The sequence below is a fragment of the Panthera onca genome, chromosome X (genome assembly GCF_046562875.1).
Source record: "Panthera onca isolate mPanOnc1 chromosome X, mPanOnc1 haplotype 2, whole genome shotgun sequence".
In the NCBI taxonomy this organism is placed as follows: domain Eukaryota; kingdom Metazoa; phylum Chordata; class Mammalia; order Carnivora; family Felidae; genus Panthera; species Panthera onca.
Window position 1 is genome coordinate 76,070,990 of NC_138357.1, and position 20,257 is coordinate 76,091,246.

Sequence of the window (20,257 nt, forward strand, 5' to 3'; positions counted from 1 at the left end):
ATCCCTCCAGAAAGTATTGGGGTTCCCTCAAGTTTCCATATTCATCTTTCAATCTGTTTCTTTTTCTTCACTTCACTGCTACGGCCTACTATCTGGCTCTCATAATTTCTGGCCTGAACTCCTGAAAAAGCCCTCTCCCTGGTACCCTTGCCTTCAGTCTATCCTCCTACCCTATCTCACACACAGGAACACACTATTCCTGTGAGCTCTATTTGTCTCTGTATCCCCAAGGTCTTAAAAGATGCTAGGTGTTTATAAAACACATGTTGAGTTTTCACATGCTATTCCCTCTGCCTGGAATAACATTTTCCTCTAGTTTCTCTACAGCAAACTGCTACTCATCCATTATACCTCAGCTGAAATGTCAACTCCCCTGTGAAGTAGGGCTACTTCTCTCTCCCCCCCACCATGTCTCTCTGTGTGTGTCTCTCTCTCTCCTTCTCTGTCATTTCCATGAAATTTCCCCCCTACAAAATTCTTCCATATCACTTATCACAGAGTCCAATGATTTACTTACAAATGTATCTCCCACATTAGATTGACCTAGAAGCAAGCACATTTTTCTATATTTGTGTGACTGCCCAAGCACCTGGCATATTGTCTGGTACTACTCACGTGCTCCACAAAGTCAAACTGAAATGAACTTGGTTCACAGGACTTGTTTACTTTTTCCAGCTGATATAACTGGTTATGAGAACCAAAGAGACAGTCAAAAGACAACACAGTCATTCATGACTCCCTCCCTTTCTTCACACTCCTTTTGAAAATATAGGGAGGTCTGCTTAAATCTGACCCCTTTTTAATGTCCTCACATCCACTGGAACCACCTTTAATGAGTAATCCTACTTGGTAATTCCTCAAAATGCTGATGAGAATGTTGATAATCTCCTGATTCTGCTTCCATTGCCTGTAATGTATAATTGCAAACCTATTTAGCTTCCAAAACCAGCTCCAGCACTTCCTTCTCCCAGGAATCCCTCAATTGGATTGTTCCTCATTAACGTTCTCCTATGAACTCCATGTCACTTGAGAGCTGTTTCACATAATTTAGCACTTCATTATAATTGATCTTGTATTGTTCTATAATTATTTCATGTGTGTTATTAGTCTTATTTCATTGCAAAATGTTGGCAGCTCTTTGCAAACTGGGACCATTTCTTCACATTTACTCACTCACCCACCTACATACCTACCCATTAATTTGGTAGTTCACTTGTTCATTAAACATTTACTGTGTATTAGAAAATGTAGACTATACAGAGAGCAGCAAACAATACCCACCTTTCAGGAAAGTACACTCTAGCAGAAGTCAAAAGCCATGTAACAAATAACTATATAGAACATGCTATTAAAATAGTCTGATCAAATTGAATAGTGGTTCAGAAGAGGGTGTCATTATCCTGGGATTGGGTGATAAAAATGGTTACATGGATTAAGTCGCTTTTGAGTAAGACCTTAGGGAATGGAAAGAATTTCCACAGGCTAAAGGCAAAAGTATAAGGAAAGGCGCTTCAACTGGAGGGAAAAGCATTGTAAAAGCACGAAGTCAGAAAAGTACAAGGTATGTCTATATAGAGAAAAATAGTCCTGTTTGGCAGGAATATGGAGTTCGGGAGTAAGGATAGTGGTCAATAACAGAGAAAGAGGTAAGACTGGAAAGGTATCAACCCAGCTTACTCTCTTCACTCTCTGGTGGATGCCTTGTTTGCAATTCTCATTTCATAGCACCTTTTTCCAATGTCCCCCATACTTTGTAACACAAGATAGAGCTCAAGAAGTCACAAAATATAAGATCTGTTGTCTTAGATTGAATTATTCAATCTAGCTCATATTTTGGGTAGAGCTGACCATGGGATCAGTGCTTTCACAGATGGGACATGATTACGTTTAGGTTAGGTTTTTACTTGTAACCTCTCAATTGTAGCTCAGGGGAAAAAACACTCTCCATACCATGCATCCGATTGGAGTCTTGGAAGCCTTTGACATCCTCTGAGAGCAGTCGGGAATCCAACATAGCAGTTGCTTGATTGGCATTGCTGTACCAGCTCTTGTTCTCATCCAACACAGTGAAAAGGAGAAAAAATTCCTTATCCACCCCTTTCTGTAGGTCCATGGTAGAGAACATAGGAAAAAATGACAATGGTTTCAGCAGTTGTGGGTTGTGCAGCTCTAGACCTAAGAAGCCCCGATTTTTCCTATTTATTTTTTGAGATACAAAGTGATGCCCATTTCTCCTGCCTAGGGTTGTAGTTGTTGCTACACAGTTTTTCCTTTGGAAATTTCAATTTTCTAAATGTTTATTTATTTTTGAAAGAGAAAGAGACAGAGTGAAAGCGGGGAAGGGGAGAGAGAGAGAGGGAGACACAGAATCTGAAACAGGGTCCAGGCTCCAAGTTGTCAGCACAGAGCCAGACGCAGGGCTAAAACCCACAAATGGTGAGATCATGACATGAGCTGAAGTTGGATGCTCAACCAACTGAGCCACCCAGGCGCCCCTCCTCTGGTAATTTCAAACTGAAGGTGGGTGAAAGAGGTCAAAATAAAATAAAGTGACGAGACCGGAGGGGAGGAATATATGAAAGTGGACATGAAGAAGCACAAGATGGGGATTATGGAGAAATAAAGAGTGATAGAAGAGAGCATAGAGTCACCCAGGGAAAGGTGGCTTGGAGATCAAGAGAAGACTCTGAAGAAAATAAGAGAAAATGATATATAATTATTATTAATGTACTATTATCATTATTATGATGATGATGATCATTATCATCATCATCACTATTATTATTACTTCTAACATTTACTGAGTGCTTATTATGTATCAGATACTGTGATAAAGAAACTTCACATGGCTTAATTTAATCAATCCTTGCAAAAACCCAAGATACCGGCTTTTATTGTTAACCTTTACTACAGATATAGAAGCTGAGGCAATGGGAGGTTAAGTAACTTGCCCAAGGTTATACAGCTAGAAATGGTGAGATGGACATGAAAGAACACAAACAAATATTAAAATACATTTAGCAATTAGGATCACACTGGATAGCGACATGCAGAATAATGAAACTGCACACTTTCTTACAGCATACACAACAATAAATTCAAAATGGTTACAAGACCTGAATGTGAGACAGGAAACCATCAAAATCCTACAGGAGAACACAGACAGCAACCTCTTTAACCTCAGCCACAACTTCTTACTAGACATGTCTCCAAAGGCAAAAGAAATAAAAAATGGAATATTGGAACCTAATCAAGATAAAAAAAAAAAACAAACAAAAAACTTCTGCACAGTGAAGGAAACAAAACAAGAAAGGCAACCAATGTAATGGAAGAAGATATTTGCAAATGATGGCAGAAAAAGAGTTAGTATCCAAAATCTATAAAGAACTTACAAAACTCAACACTCTAAACACAAATAACACAGTTAAGAAATGGGCAGAAGACATGAATGGACACTTTTCCAAAGGAGACATCCAGATGCCTAACAGACACATGAAAAGATGCTCAACATCACTCATCATCAGGGACACACAAATCAAAATCACAAAGAGATACCATCTCACACCTGTCAGAGTGGCTAAAATTAACAACTCAGGAAACAGCAGATGTTGGTGAGGATGCAGAGAAAGGGGAACCCTTTTGGACTGTTGGTGGGAATGCAAACTGGTGCAGCCACTCTGGAAAATGGTATGGAGGTTCCTCAAAAAATTAAAAATAGAACTATGCTATGACCCAGCCATTGCACTACTAGGTATTTATCCAAAGGATACAAAAATGCAAATTTGGAGGGGCATATGCACCCTAAAGTTTATATGCTATCAACAATAGTCATTTATGGAAAGAGCCCAAATGTCCATCAACTGATATAAATGGATAAAGAAGATGTGGTTTATATAAACAATGGAATATTACTTGGCAATGAAAAAGAATGAAATCTTGCCATTTGCAATAACGTGGATGGAACTAGAACGTAATACTAACTGAAATAAGTCAGTCAGAGAAAGATGAATATCATATGATTTCACTCATATGTGGAATTTGAGAAACATGACAGATGAACATAGGGGAAGGGAAGGTAAAATAAGATAAAAAAAGAGAGGGAGGCAAACCATAAGAGACTCTTAAATACAGAGAAAAAACTGCAGGTTGCTGGAGGGAAAGTGGGTGGGAGAATGGGTTAAGTGGGTGATGGGCATTAAGAAAGGCACTTGGGATGAGCACTGGATATCATATTTAGAGTTGAATCACTGGGCTCTATTCCCAAATCCATGACAACACCATGTGTTAATTAACTTTAATTTACATTTAAAAAATTAAGATCAAGGTTTAGAGGAAGCTGAGGTTTAAAAAATGAGGAGGTGATGAGAGTATAAAGAATAGAAAGGAATAGAAACTAAGAAAGATATTTGTGAATGAAAGAATACCATGCAAAATAGCATGAGGTCACCAAGTATCCATTTCTGATTAAATAGCCTGGTTATTTTTTCCATTCCCTTATCTCTAGAACACATCCCATTTTTAACTCCTGGTTTTTTTTAAATGTTTATTTATTTTTGAGACAGAGAGAGACAGAGCATGAACGGGGGAGGGTCAGAGAGAGGGAGACACAGAATCGGAAACAGGCTCCAGGCTCTGAGCTGTCAGCACAGGGCCCGACGCGGGGCTCGAACTCACGGACCGCGAGATCATGACCTGAGCTGAAGTCGGCCGCCCAACCAACTGAGCCACCCAGGCGCCCCTTAACTCCTATTTAACAACATAGCCTTGTCTTCTTCCCAGCAGGCTTTCCATCCATAAACCTTGGCAATACCTGTTTGCCATCTGCATTCAAGGCACCAGCCTTGCACACCAATAGGGGCCCCACCAGACCAGAATTTGTATCTCTTATGGGATCTGCAGCAGAGAAGTACATCCAGGTGAGACAGGCAGGATCCTGAGCAGCAGGGCCAGCGTGAGAGGGGACTGTCCAGCGATATGTTACTTTCTCAAAGGGCTTGGCCACCAAGCCAAGGTTGGATGAGCCTGCAGGGAAAAATATGACTAATTATCATATTTGCTACAGTGAGAATCAACAGCTCCAAAGAGTGTGGTTAATATTATAAACTACAAGGTATTTTTGAGCAGCAGCAAAATACAATATAGAATATTAAAAAGAATCCTTAGTAGGAGTGAAGAGACCAAAGTTAGTTTCTGGGTCTGTTAATGGTTGTTATGCAAACTGGGGAAATTTAAACTTTGCCAAGTTACAGTTTTCTAAACTCATAGGACTGAAGGACTAAAAGGGCCTTTAAAACTTATTGGCCTCTTTGGTTAGGTTTATTCCTAGGTGTCTTTTGTTTTTTGGTGCAATTTTAAATGAGATCAATTCCTTGATTTCTTTCTGTTGTTTCATTATTGGTGTATAGAAATGCAACCAATTTATGTAGGTTGATTTTGCATCCTGTGTCTTTGCTGAACTCATGTATCAGTTCTAGCAGTTTTTTGGTGGAGTCTTTCAAATTTTCCATGTAAAGTGTCATGCCATCTATGAAGAATGAAAGTTTGATTTCTGTATGCTGAAAACCATAGAAAATTTATGAATAAAATTGAAGAAGACACAAACAAATGGAAAAACATTCCATCCTCATGGATTGGAAGAATAAATATTGCTAAAATGTCGATATTACCCAAATCAATCTACACATTCAATACAATTGCTATCAAAATAACATTAGCATTATTCACAGAGCTAGAACAAACAGTCTTAAAATTTGTATGGAACCAGAAAAGATCCCAAATACCCAAAGTAATATTGAAAAAGGAAACCACAACTGGAAGCATCACAATTCCAGACTTCAAGCTGCATTACAAGGCTGTAATAATCAAGACAGTATGGTACTGGCACAAAAACAGACATGGAGATCAATGGATCATAACAGAGAACCCAGAAATGGACTGACAAATTTATGGCTAACTAATCTTTGACAAAGCAGAAAAGAATATCCAATGGAAAAAAGACAGAATCTTCAGGAAATGGTGTTGGGAAAACTGGACAGCGACATGCAAAAGAATGAACCTGGAACACTTTCTTACAGCATACACAAAAATAAATTCAAAATGGATGAAAGACCTAAATGTGAGACATTAAACCATCAAAGCCCTACAGAAGAAAACAGGCAGCAACTTCTTTGACCATGGCCACAGGAAATTCTTCCTAGACATGTCTCCAGAGACAAGAGAAATAAAATGAACTATTGGAACCTCATCAAGATAAAAGTCTTCTGCATAGCAAGGGAACAATAAACAAAACTAAAAAGCAACCAACAGAATGGGAGAAGATTTTGCAAATGATATATCAGAAAAAGGGTTAGTACCCAAAATCCATAAAGAATTTATCAAACTCAATACTCAATAAACAAATAACCCAGTGAAGAAATGGACAGAAGACATGAATAGACACTTTTCCAAAGAAGACATCCAGATGCCTAACAGACACATGAAAAGATGCTCAATATCACTCATCATCAGGGACATACAAATTAAAGTCATAAAGCGATACCATTTCACACCTGTCAGAGCGGCTAAAATTAACAACTGAGGAAACAGCAGATGTTGATGAGGATGCAGAGAAAGGGGAACCCTTTTGGACTGTTGGTGGGAATGCAAACTGGTGCAGCCACTCTGAAAAATGGTATGGAGGTTCCTCAAAAAATTGGAAATAGAACTACGCTATGACCCAGCCATTGCACTACTAGGTATTTATTCACAGGATACAAAAATGCAAATTTGAAGAGGCATATGCATTTCAACATTTATAGCAGCACTATCAACAATACAAAGTTACTGAAAGTGCCCAAATGTCCTTTGACTGATAAATGGATAAAGAAAATGTTGCATGGGAGCACTTGGTGGCCCAGTTAGTTAAGCATCCAACTTCAGCTCAGGTCATGATCTCGTGGTTTGTGGGTTTGAGCCCTATATTGGGATCTGTGCTAATAGCTCAGAGACTGGAGCCTGCTTTGGATTCTGTGTTTCCCTCTTTCTCTGACCCTCCCTCACTCACACTCTATTTCTTTCTCAAATATAAACTTCAAAACAATATAAAAAAGTAGGCAGATGTGGCTATATATATATATATATATAGTCACTTATTTATCCATTCACCTATTGATAGGCACTTCGTCTTCTTCCATAGTTTGGCTATTGTAAATAATGCTGCTATAAACATAAGGGTGTGTGTATCCATTTAAATTAGTGTTTTGGGGAATTTTTAAAGTTTTTATTATTTAAAGTTTAGTTCACTAAAATACAGTGTAATATTAATTTCAGGTGTACCATTTAGTGATTCACCACTTCCATACAACACTCAGTGCTCATCATAATAAGTGCACTCCTTAGTCCCCATCATCTATTTCACCCATCCCACATCCACCTTCCCTCCAGCAACCAATAATTTGGTCTTTTCCACTGTGGTCAGGAACAAGATAATGATGTTCACTCTTACCAATGTTATTTAACATTGTACTGGAAGTCCTAGCCACAACCAGACAACAAAAGAAATTTAAAAAAAATCAAAATCACCAAGGAAGAAGAAAAACTTTCAATATTTGCAGATGACATGATATTCACTGTAGTGTTTTTTTTTTGTATTTTGTGGGTGTATACCCAGTATGAAATTAATGGATCATAAGGTAGTTCTAATTTTCACTTTTTGAAAAAAGTCCATACTGTTTTCCATAGTGGCTGCACCAGTTTGTATTCCAACCAACAGTGTAAGAGGGTTCTCGTTTCTCCACATTCTCACCAACACCTGTTGTTTCTTGTGTTTTTGATTTTTGTCATTCTTACAGGCATGGGGTGATATCTTATTGTAGTTTGATTTACATTTCCCTAATGATGAGTTGTGTTGAGCATCTTTTCATGTGTCTGTTGACCTTCTGGATGTCTTATTTGGAGAAATGTCTGTTCATATCTTCTGTCCATTTTAATTGAATTATTTATTTTTTTGAGTGTTGAGTTGTATGAGTTCTTTATGTATTTTGGATATTAACCTTAAAGGCCATATATGAAAAACCTACAGAGAACATAATACTCAATCGGTGACAACTGACAGCTTTCCCCCTAAAGTCAGAAACAAGGAAAGGATGTCTACTCACTACTTTCATTCAACATAGTACTGGAATTTATAGCCACAGCAATTACACAACAAAAAGAAGTAAAAAGCACCCAAATTGGTAATAAAGAAGTAAAACTTTCACTGTTTGCAGATGACATGATACTATCTAAAGAAAACCCTAAAGATTCCACAAAAAAGATACTAGCAATGGCAAATTCAGTAAAGTCCAGGATACACAAATTAAATGTACAGAAATCTGTTGCATTTCCATACACTAATAATGATATAGCAGAAAAAAATTAAGAAATAATCCCATTTACAATTTCACCAAAATAAGAACCTAGAAATCAACCTAACCAAAGAAGTGAAAGACCTGTACTCTGAAAACTATAAAACACTGATGAAAGAAACTGAAGATAACACAAAGAAATTGAAAGACATTCCACGCTCATGGATGGGAAAAACAAATATCACTGAAATGTCAATCATATTGAAATATATATGTGAAATATATTTGAAAGAATATGTCTCTTTTTTAGCCCAGCTCTGCTTCACTGTAATATCATGCATGTATTCAGCAATATCCATGCAAGGCAATTAATTCCGTCTCTTCCCTCATTTCCTCCCCTATTTATTTGCCCTCAAGAGCTACTTGATATTTACTGCAGCCCACATCAGTTGGAAACCCTGCTTGCTCACCATTATTGTACACAGTTCCTTCATAATCTTTCTCATAAAAGACTCCATGAGGCTGTATGCTGAATGGCTGGGAAGCACGGTTGTAAAAGATCACCTGGATGGTGTCACCCACCTCAGCCCGGATCACTGGTCCTGGAAGATGGAAAGGAGAGACAATGGGAATGAAAACAGAGATGACCAGGGAGGATGGAAACAAAATAAGAGGGAGGGAAAGAAAAAGAAAGTGAAAAAGATAAACCCTCCCTGTGTAATAATAAAAATAATCCCTTATAAGTGTGTTGCAATTTACAGCTATAAAAAACATTTTTTTTAAATTCATTATCTCATTTGGATCTTCAAACATTATATTGGGGATATTTTTATTTTACAAATGTGGAAACTGCAGCTCAGAGAGGTTGAATTGATGTTCCCAAATTCAAATAACTGATTAGAAACAGATCATGACTTAAAGCCAAGTCTTTCACCCACCCCCACTGTCAGGTTCAATCCCATTTCCCTTACGTTTATTGCCCCAATTCCCATAGCTGCATTTGCTAGTCAGATACATCTGACTATCTGATCTTGCCTCAAGCCTAAACCAATTCTGAGCATATAAAATTATTATATCCTCTATCCAGGTCCTGAACTAGGTAGTTGAGCCATAATTCCTGGAGCCTTTTTTGTTCCACTATTCACCACCTCTAACTTAGCTCAGTCATCTTTGAGATTAACCAGAAGTGCCAAGACAATACCCTGAGCATTTGTGCAGGCTTAAACCCTAGTTCAGTGTTTCTGGTTTGTTTTCTACTCACTTTCCACACCTAATGCTGCACCTATGATCCAAGAATCAAATGAAAATGAAAACACAACATAGCAAAATGAGATGCCATGGAAAATGTGCTAAGGGAGACATTTACAACTATAAATATTTACATTGATAAAACATCTCAAGTCAACAACTTACTTTACAAATTAAAGAATTAGGAAAAGAAAACAAACTAAATCCAAAAATAGAAGAAGGAAGAAACTGATAAAGACTAGATCAGAGATAAATAAGATACAGAAAAGAAAAACAATAAAGAAAATCAATGAAACCAAAAGTCGGTTCTCTGAAAAGATCAACAAAATTGACTAACTGTCATAGATATGGATTAAGAGAAAATAGATAAGACTCAAATTACTAAAATAAGAAATAAAAGTGAAGACTTTATTACCAAGTCTACAGAAATAAAAAAGATTGTAAGATAGTACTATGAATGATTGTACACTGACAAATTGGGTAACCTAGATGAAATGGAAAAAGTCCTAGAACAGAAAACCTACCAAGACTAAAGCATAAAGATATAGAAAGTCTGAATGGAATTGTAACTAGCAAGGATATTTTCTTCTTTATTTTTATTTTTACTTTAACTTCAGTGTAGTTAACATACAGTGTTATATTAGCTTCAGGTGTATAATATAATGATTCAACACTTCAATACATCTGGTGCTCATCACAAGTGCCCTCCTTAATCCCCACCACCTATTTCACCCATCCCCCCACTCACCTCCCCTCTGGTAACCAACAGTTTTTTCTTTATAGTTAAGAGTCTGTTTCTTGTTTTGCTCCTTTATTTCTTTCTCTCTCTCTCTTTGTTTTCCTTTGCTCATTTGTTTTGTTACTTAAATTACACATAGAAGTCAAATCATATGGTATTTATCTTTCTCTGACTGACATTTTTCATTTAGCATTATACTCTCTAGCACCATCCATGTTGGTGCAAATTGCAAGCTTTCATTATTTTTTATGGCTGAATTATATATAAAGAAGATGTATATATATATATATATATATATATATATATATATACACACACACACACATATATGTATATAGATAGATAGATGTATATCTATATCTATCTGTCTATATATCTTCTTATATCAATGGACACTTGGGCTGCTTCCACAATCTGCTTATTGTAAGTAATACTTCTATAAACATACAGATGGTTGTATCCCTTTGGTTTAGCATTGTATTTTGATTTAGTATTTGTATTTTGGGGGTAGATATGCAGTAGTGTGATTACTGGATTCTAGGGTAGTTCTATTTTTAACTGTTTATGGAACCTCCATACTGTTTTCCAAAGTGGGTGCACCACTTTGCATTCCCACCAACTGTGCAAAAGGGATCTCTTCTCTCCAAATTCTTGTCAACACTTGTTTCTTGTGTTTTTGATTTTAGCTACTCTGACAGGTGTCAGGGGATACCTCATTGTAGTTTGTACTTGTATTTCCCTAACGATGAGTAATGTTAAGCATCTTATCATGTGTCTGTTGGGTATCTCAATGTCCTCATTGGAGAAATGTCTGTTCATTTATTCTGCCCATGGTTAATTGGATTATTTGGTTTTGAGTGTTGAGTTGTGTGACTTCTTTATATATTTTAGATACTAATTCCTTATTGGATAATAATTTGCAAATATTAGGTTGATAATTTGCAAATAGGGTAGGATGCCCTTTAGCTTTGTTGACTGTTTCCTTCACTGTGCGGAAGCTTTCCTATTTTTATGTTGTCCCAATAGTTTATTTAGCTTTTATATCCCTTGCCTTAGTATACATATCTAGAAAAAGGTTGATACCGCCAATGTCAGAGACATTTATGCTTGTGCTCTCTTCTAGGATTTTTATGATTTCAGGTCTCACATTTAGGTCTTTAATCCATTTTGAATTTATTTTTGTGTATAGTGTAAGAAAGTGATGCAGTTCCATTATTTTGCATGTAGCTGACCAGTTTTGCCAATATTTGTTGAAGAGACCTTTTTGTGGGAACAGTCTTTTAAACATATAATGCTGAGAAAACTGGATTTCCACATGCAAAACAATAAAGTGGGACTTCTATTTAATACCTTATTGCCATATGTAAAAATTAACTCAAAATATATTCAAGACGTAAATTTAAGATCTAAAACTATACAACTCTGGTAAGAAAACATATGGCAAAAACTTCCCAACATTCGCTTTGCTAATGATTTCTTAGATATGACACAAGAAGCATAGGTAATAAGAGAAAAAAATAAACGTAATGAATTTCAGTATTTTTTAACTGTGCATCAAAATACACTATAAATAGAGTTAAAAAACACCCACAGAATAGGAAAAAAATATTTGCAATTCCTAAGTCTGATAGGAGATTAATATCAATAATGCATATGGAACTCCTAAAAATCAACAACAAAAAATAAAAAAAAAACTCAATTAAAAATGGGAAAGTGACTTAAGTAGACTTTTCTCCAGTGAACACACAAAGGACCCTGAAGCCAAGACTACCCTGTATGTTAACTAACTTGAATTTAAATTTAAAAAATGCACAAATGACCAATAGGAACGTGGAAGGATATTCAACATTACCAATTATTAGGGAAATGATAATCAAAAATTCAATGGGATACCTCCTCATACCTCTTAGGATGGTTACTATCAAAACAAAAACAATACAGTACAAAACAAAACAAAAGAGAAAACAAGCATTGGCAAGGATGTGGAGAATTGGAACCCTTGTGCACTGTTGGTGGAAATACAAAATGTTACAGCCACTATGGAAAAGAGTACGGTGGTTCTTTAGAAAATTAAAAAAAATAAATTTACATATTATACACCATTTCCACTTCTGTGCACATAACAAAAGGTATCCAAAGCATGTCTCAAAGAGATATTGTACACCCATATTCATAGTAGCATTATTCTCGATAGCCAAAATGTGGATGCAACCAAAGTGTCCACTGATAGATGAGTGGATAAACAAAATATAATATAAACATACAATGAAATATTATTAAACCATGAAAAAGAATGAAATCTTGTGATGTGCACTGACTTGGATGAAGCTAGAGAGTATAATGTGAAATTAGTCAGCCAGAGAACAATAAATACCATACAATATTCATCATATGTGGAATTTAAGAAACGAAACAAAGGAACAAAGGAAAAAAGAGAGAGAGAGAAACCAAGAAATAGATTCTTAACTATAAAAAACAAACTGACTATTTACCAGGGGCAAGGGACATGGGTGTATGGGGTAAATGGGTGGTGGGGATTAAGGAGTGCACTTGTCATGATGAGCACTGGGTGTTATATGCAATTGTTGAATCACTGTATCATACACCTGAAACAAATATAACACTGTATGTTAACTATAATGGAATTAAAATTTTTAAATTTAATAAAAAATAAAGACATAAGAATGATACATGGCAAGAAAAAAAGGAAGGAAATTCTGCAATATGCTGCAATGTGGATCAAACTTGAAGGCATTATGCTAAGTGAAATATGCTGGTCATGGACAGACAAATACTGCATGATTCCTCTTATATGAGGCACTTTGAGTAGTCAAAATCATAGAGACAGAAAGTACAACAGTTGTTGTCAGGAACTAGGGAGAGGGAAGAATGAGAAGTTATTGTTTAATGGATATAAAGTTTCAGTTTCATTAGATCAAAAGATTTATGAAGATGGATAGTGGTGATGATTTCACAACACTATGAAATGTATTTAATGCCATTGAAGTGTACACTTAAAATGGTTAAGATGTTAAATTTTATGCTATATGTATGTTTTCCCAATAAAAATGTTGAAGAACAAAGAAGACTGAAACTCATACTGGACACCAGCTAATGATAGCTTCTTCATACTCAGGGCCCACCTTCTTTCCCAAAGTGGCTTTCTGCTTCTTGTATCTTCCTGTCCAGCAGATGTAAGACCTGTTGTCTATGTTCACATTTCCTAGAATCAACTGACACACACTTAACCCCAGAACATGGCCAATTCCATTACTTTCATTACAAAAGTTTTCTTCTATCCAATCTATTTTACTTCCTGGCTCTACCAAGTGGCTAAACCACACCCAACTTTGCTATATCTGTGATTTACTGAATATTATTCTTCTGGATGCCTTATCCAGTATCAGGCTTTAAACCTTGTACTATATCCCTCACCATAGCAAGCATGTCTGCATGTCATGCCAATCTGTTCCTGGCCTCATATTGCCAGGAACCTGAACAGTCTTACTGCCTTGTATATCCCTTCAGAAATATACCTACAGAAGCACTTCTAAAAGTGTAATCTGGGGACGCTTGGGTGGCTCAGTCAGTAAGGCATCCAACTTCAACTCAGGTCATGATCTTGCAGCTCGTGGGTTCAAGCCCCATGTTGGGTTCTGTGCTGACAGCTCAGAGTCTGGGCCCTACTTCAGATTCTGTGTCTCCCTCTCTCTCTGCCCCCCATCAAGGATAAACAAATGTTAAAAAAATTAAAGTGTGATCTGTATAACAGTGTTACCAGAAGATGTTCACTAATAAAAAGTTCAGTAATTAAGTATGATGAATTCTATATATTCTTCACATTTTGAATATTTTTGATGAACAAAAATAAATACAAGTTTATGAGAAGTCCTGCAGCAAACACTATTTGACCACGTTTAACCTAGTGTTTTTCAAACACTTTCAGACTTGTAACATTTTTTTCACCAGATATTCATCCCTCAGGACTCGGTTTGGGAGATGCTTGTTTCAAGTGTACCTCTGAGGTGCCCCAGGTTCCAGTGTCTAAGTCCTCACCAGTTCTCAGGTTCCAGTAAATGAATTTCATATGTTAAGAATTCCTCACCCAGGATTCCAAGATGCGTATTCTCCTCCATCTGCACCTTTTCCTGGAATGTCTCATCTTGGAAGGCTTCATATCGGACTTTCCAGTAAGTGCCCCCAATTCGACTGGAGCTCTTCTGGAAGAATTTATCTGAGCCACTGGATATAAAGAGGTAAATGTCATATGATTTAATTATGTATCATATAGATCCCCACCTCATCCTTGGTCTCATTAAGTTATGGGTACTTATGTTTAGTAAGAACCTCAGGGATAACCCAGGTTAAATTCCACACAGTGAAGTTATATCCTTTGATGACACCACTAATTAGTGATATATAGCTTCTGCCTGCTTGAGTCTTTCAAAGATCAGTGGACTTATTTTCAGAGAAAACAAATCCTTCTTGTTATTGGAGTTTTAATGGTTGGGATTCTTTATAGTAGACTGAAATCTTCCCTTTGCAAGTTCCAGACGATGGGAAAAGTTCTGCCCTCTTAAGTTACATAGCCTTATACATGTCCTAATTATCCTCATGTATTCAAGATCCTTTCTCACCTTAATCAAAAATATTCTTAACTTAAAAATGAAAGCCAAAACACTTAGCAAGCACAGTTGGAGATTCTAGAAGCTATGCTGAGATCCAAGTTCCTACTTTCTTATGGTTTCTGCAGATTCATTCCATTATTTCTCACTAGAAGAATAAACATGACAGGTGCCCTAGAATATTCCTCCCAAAACTCTCCTAGTCATTTTCTAAGTACCTCTTCTGTAAAAGATCTGGAATCACTGATAGCCCAGTGAGTCAGTATAAGTTAAGGCCTAGCAACTGAATAGGGAACTAACCTTCTGCTCTATTTTCCCTACGTGATTCATGGGTAAGGTAGAAGAATTTGGAGAAGTTCTTCCAAAAGGATGAGAATGGAATGGCTACAAGGTGGGTTTCTCCCACTTTTCCTACATTTCTCACAGTGCTTTTTACACTCCTTTTCAATTGCCTCCTTCAGGCTGTAGAAAAGAAAGGAAAGGACCATGAGGTAAACAATGAGTCAAATAAAGAAGAATTGGATAAATGCCATTTCAACTGTTCTGGTTTCTTTTGAGTTTTATTTTCTGAATGTGGCCTGGGATCATAACAGGAGCAATCTCAAACTCTACTTGGATCCTTTGCTGAGAATATGACATAACCCTACAAAAATCTTTGTAGCTTCCTAAGAGCAAACTCTCTAAGGGACCACAAGAATTTGGCTAAGAGTTGTGTCATGTAATTCTAGCCAGACAATGATTGTAACGTCTAAGTGAAGTGAAAGATTTCTGAGAGGGTGTAAAAGGTGGAGGTCTGGTCCCAGGAGCTGGGGGAGGAAGCCCACTGCCTCTTACCTGCCTGGCTCCTTCAAATTCTTCCCAGTACTCCCATCATGCCCCATCGGGCCATAGTCCCATAGAATCTCACGGGCCTCAATGAAGTACTGCCGGACTTTGCCTGTGAGTTGGTTCATGGGAGGAGTCATAGAGCAAGACTTGACCTGGTAGAGTGCTTGCATGCCATCTGGAGGAAGAACATAATGGCTGGATCCATTCTACCCAACAGGTCGTATACCCAGATGACCCACCTTCCTCCTTCTCCTGTTACCCCCTCCTTCACTATGCCACTTTCTTTTACTCCTTAACAGCGTGACTGGGAGAAAGGGAGCATTCCATGTGGGAATTCCATGTGGGAATTCAAGTACCTTCACTTGCTCACCACCACTTGTTTGTTTACTAGATCACATTCTTGCTTCTTCAAAAGGCTTACATTGTAGCAACATCACAGAGTTTGAAGTCAGAAATACCTGAGTTCAAATCTAATCCTTATCACTCGCTATATGACCTTAGGCCAGTCACTTCCTAGATCTGAGCTTTAACCCCTGTTTTGTAAATGAGAATAGGGAAGTCTACACTGGGCTGACAGGAGCATCACATTTTTTTAAAAAGAGGAGTAAGAAGAAAAAGGGAAGTAAGTTACATGTAAACTGGAAAGTTCCCAAAATAATGGAACTTCTTCTATACATAGAGATGAAGCTGCAGACTTGGGAATGTCAGGAAAATTCAAATTATAAATAATAATAATAATAATAATGTTTATTCTTGAGACAGAGAGAGAGAGAGGGACAGACAGAACATGAGCAGGGGAGGGGCAAAGAGAGAGGGAGACACAGAATCTGAAGCAGGCTCCAGGTTCTGAGCTGTCAGCACAGAGCCTGATGCGGGGCTCAAACTCACAAGCCGTGAGGTCATGACCTGAGCTGAAGTCAGAGGCCTAACCAACTGAGCCACCCAGGCACCTCAGGAAAATTTGAATTATAAATAGTATCTCCAAATGTGCAAGAATTTACATTGAGGTATGCATAGTAATAACGGATAATAATACCTTATGTTACCTTTACATGTTACCTCCTTCAATCCTCATATGATTATGAGGATTAAAAGTCTTGTGAAACAGACTTTTAATGTGCCCTTTTGCAGATGAAGAAAACTAAGGATCAGAGAGGTTAAGAAACTTGCCCAAGATTACACAGCTAGTCAATGGTGAAACTGAGATTTATAATCCTATCTTTTAACTGCAAATTGGAATGCTTATTTTCTTCTCTCAGAGAAGTTACCTGAGCTCAACCAAAGTTAATTAAACAACTGGTAGAACCAAGATTTGAGTTCAGGTTTTTCTGGCTGGCTCATATTACCTTCCTGAGATCCACCTAATTTATTATATATCAAATCATTCTAGAAAGTGTGAGCTCAATATTATACTATATGTTACCTAACTAGAATTTAAATAAAAATTTGAAAGAAAAAAAAGAAAGAGCTAGCAATGATCTAACAAATTTTATAGATGTGGAAAATGAGGTCTATACATGGGAAAACACTTTTCCAAAGTCATACAGTGAGTTTTTCACAGAGGTGAGACAATATCTCAAACCTTCTAATCACTCATCTAGTGCTCTTCATTGTCTCATATATTCTTCCTCTCCTTTGATGCTCCTCAATGCACTATGTCATTACTTCAACAATGTTCTCTCTGAAAACCAAATCTTCTACCCCTATAACTGTTGGTTCCCAACTAGAGCATCACTACTTGCTCACAGTACTCTATGATCTCCTGAAAAAGCCTTACTATTCTTTAATTTCTCCTTCATTCCCTGTTCAATAAGCTGCAAATTGCTCCAGATCTTAATTCCTTCGAATTCCGAGCAAAGAGGACAGCATGTTAACTGCTGAGCTAGGGAAAGTCCTGGCTAGGTCCCAGAATTCTAGTCTAGTATTTCATTCTTTATACCTAGCTGTCCCACCTGAAAGACCTATCTTATGGCTCCAGACACCTGATGACCATTAATGCCGTCTCCCTTCTATACTTCAAGGGTCAGAGTTGCTTAATCTCACCTCGCAAGTGACTATTCACTTGACAGCTAATCAACCAGGTGCCAGGTTCCTGAGGCACCATCTCAGCAGTCACAAAGGTGGCTGGAAAGATGTGAGCCACATCAGTGCGGTGGCCCCGGATGGTTAGTATTTGTCCATGGAAGAAAGCTGTGTGGACATCTACTTCATTGCCCATGCCAAACAAGTGCCAGGCCACACTCTTCTGTGCACACATGCTTAGATCCGGTAAGTTACCAAAAACAAAGCCATTGATTGCTGCAAATAAAAATCCAAATAAAATATCAGAGTTAGGAAAATACAGCCTAATGGGAGAAGGTTTGCCATCGGACAAAAATAATAGATAACATTTAAATAAATTTTTAAAAAGCAGACTATGTTGACCATATGCTTTATTTCATTTAAAACCTTACAAACACTCCTGGGAAATAAGCAGATATTGTTGCTCTCAAGCAAACAACGAGAAAACCAAGGATCAGAGAAATAAAGTTACTTCTCTCCTAAAGCCACAGAGCTATTAAGTGATAGAACCAAGATTCCAACCCAGAAATCTGAAGAAGTTTTCTAAAGAATGGGGTTTATTTTGCAAGCTAATCTTTCATTCCAGGCCAATTTCCTTCAGAAATTTCCACAGGACAATTGTCAAGTTAACTAATTACCATGGTTATCAAAAGCAATTGTTGTTACACTAAAGATAAATTTGAACTGTGCAAGCCATCCCTACATCTTCCATCTGAGTTTTCATCTCCCCTTGGAATTGTCTGGCTTTGAGAAGAAGTAAATCCCTTTCTTAATTAAACAAAAATAAAATCAAATTGTTTCTATTACTAAAATAAGTTATCTGCTCATGACTCAGGGCTTTTGTGTCTTTAGTTTGTTTTAGATTTAATTAAGATGATCAACTACCTCATTGCCAACCATTTCCCCCACAAAGTGGGTAGTTCTTCTAACCTTTTTAGGACAAAGAAATGTTGACTAATTGTATCGGTGGGCAACACTCACCCTGAGTGACTGAGCATATGGTACATGACTTTGGAATTGATAACCTAGGCCATTCCACATTAGAAGGCAGGGCATCTAATGGCAAGAGCACAGACTGTGCAGTCATACAGATAAGGGTTAGAATTTTAGCTGTGCAGTTTATCTGTTAGCTGGATAACAGCTGACAGATCTGTTAGCTGTAATCCTGGATCCTCAGTTTCCTTATAGGTAAAACAGGGAAAAGACACCTACTATTTTTAGTTCTTGTGAAGTTAAAAAGAACCAAATATGTGAAAGTATCCACCAAATGCTAGGCCCAGTACAAACTCTCCATCAGTCTTCACTGTCATGGTGTGGCCACCCTCTCCCAGCTCACCATGCATCCTATTGCTTTCCTGAAAGGCTTCATCTTCTTTGTCTACTGAGGCAGGGTCTGAGCAGTAAGTGACAATGTTCTCATCAATATGCCAGCTAAGGTTCTCATCTACCACACTGAAGAGCAGGAAGAAATAACTGTCCACATCCTTCCGCTGAGGAGGGGAATTCCCATCCAGGGTTCCTAGAGTAAGAAAGAAAGATGCCCTTGAAAACATCCCTTCCTTAGCAACAGTAACCTGCAAAGGGTACTCATAAGAAAGAAATAGCAAGACAGGGTGACTTAAGAGTCTGTTGTCAACAGGAAAACAGATGAGGCCTTTTGCTGATAATTTCTTTTATTTTCCTATTTTTAAATGTTTATTTATTTATTTTTAGACAGAGAGAGCAAGTGGGGGAGGGGCAGAGAGAAAGAAGGGGGAGAGAAAAGATCCAAAGAAAGCTCTGTGCTATCGGCACAGAGCCCAACTGGGTCTCAAACTCACAAACCGTGAGATCATGACCTGGGCCAAAATCAAGAATCAGATGCTTAACTGACTGAGCCACCCTGACACCCCTTTTGCTGCTAATTTTGATTTCCAAATTTCTATTACCCCCGTTAAACCCAATTCAGTTGATCCTAGGACTTGAAGGTTAAGCATATACGATTAATATCCCTCCCACCATCCCTACCTATGCCTTCAACCCAGGGCTTTAATCTGACCATACTTCTGCAACACCCAGGTCTTCTGGGCCTGGCAGTACTTAAACTTATCATATTTCCAACTAAGTTCCAGTTCTCCCCAAATCCTATTGGCTCCACTTTTGATATAAATCACACTTAAACTCTTAGTGCACACCTTACTTTTATGTTACTTGACTCTCATCATTACTAATTCAAGGTTTTAAAATGAAGTAAGAAAAAATAAGAAAACATTATTATTTTTTAAATGTTTATTTATTTTTTTGAGAGAGGAAGAGTTGGGGAGGGGAAGAGAGAGGGAGACACAAAATCTGAAGCAGGCTTTAGGCTCCAAGCTGTCAGCACAGAGACTGATGCAGCACTTGAACTCACAAACCACAAGATCATGACCTGAGCCAAAGTCAAACACTTAACC

General features: G+C 37.5%; 1 protein-coding gene across 7 annotated transcripts in view; it reads right to left on the reverse strand.

Moving 5' to 3' along the window:
* HEPH (hephaestin) overlaps nucleotides 1-20,257 on the reverse strand; it is an 89,858-nt gene that overhangs the window by 53,798 nt on the left and 15,803 nt on the right. For 6 of the 7 annotated variants that reach the window (XM_081793655.1, XM_081793654.1, XM_081793653.1 and 3 more), the window contains 7 exons: nucleotides 19,162-19,344; nucleotides 17,808-18,062; nucleotides 15,771-15,939; nucleotides 14,417-14,553; nucleotides 8,795-8,926; nucleotides 4,811-5,022; nucleotides 1,951-2,101 (listed from right to left, as the gene is read on the reverse strand). In XM_081793655.1, coding sequence (XP_081649781.1) covers nucleotides 1,951-2,101; nucleotides 4,811-5,022; nucleotides 8,795-8,926; nucleotides 14,417-14,553; nucleotides 15,771-15,939; nucleotides 17,808-18,062; nucleotides 19,162-19,344 — 1,239 coding nt within the window. The remainder of the gene's footprint in view (nucleotides 1-1,950; nucleotides 2,102-4,810; nucleotides 5,023-8,794; nucleotides 8,927-14,416; nucleotides 14,554-15,770; nucleotides 15,940-17,807; nucleotides 18,063-19,161; nucleotides 19,345-20,257) is intronic. The other variant, XM_081793657.1, reaches the window with a different exon arrangement.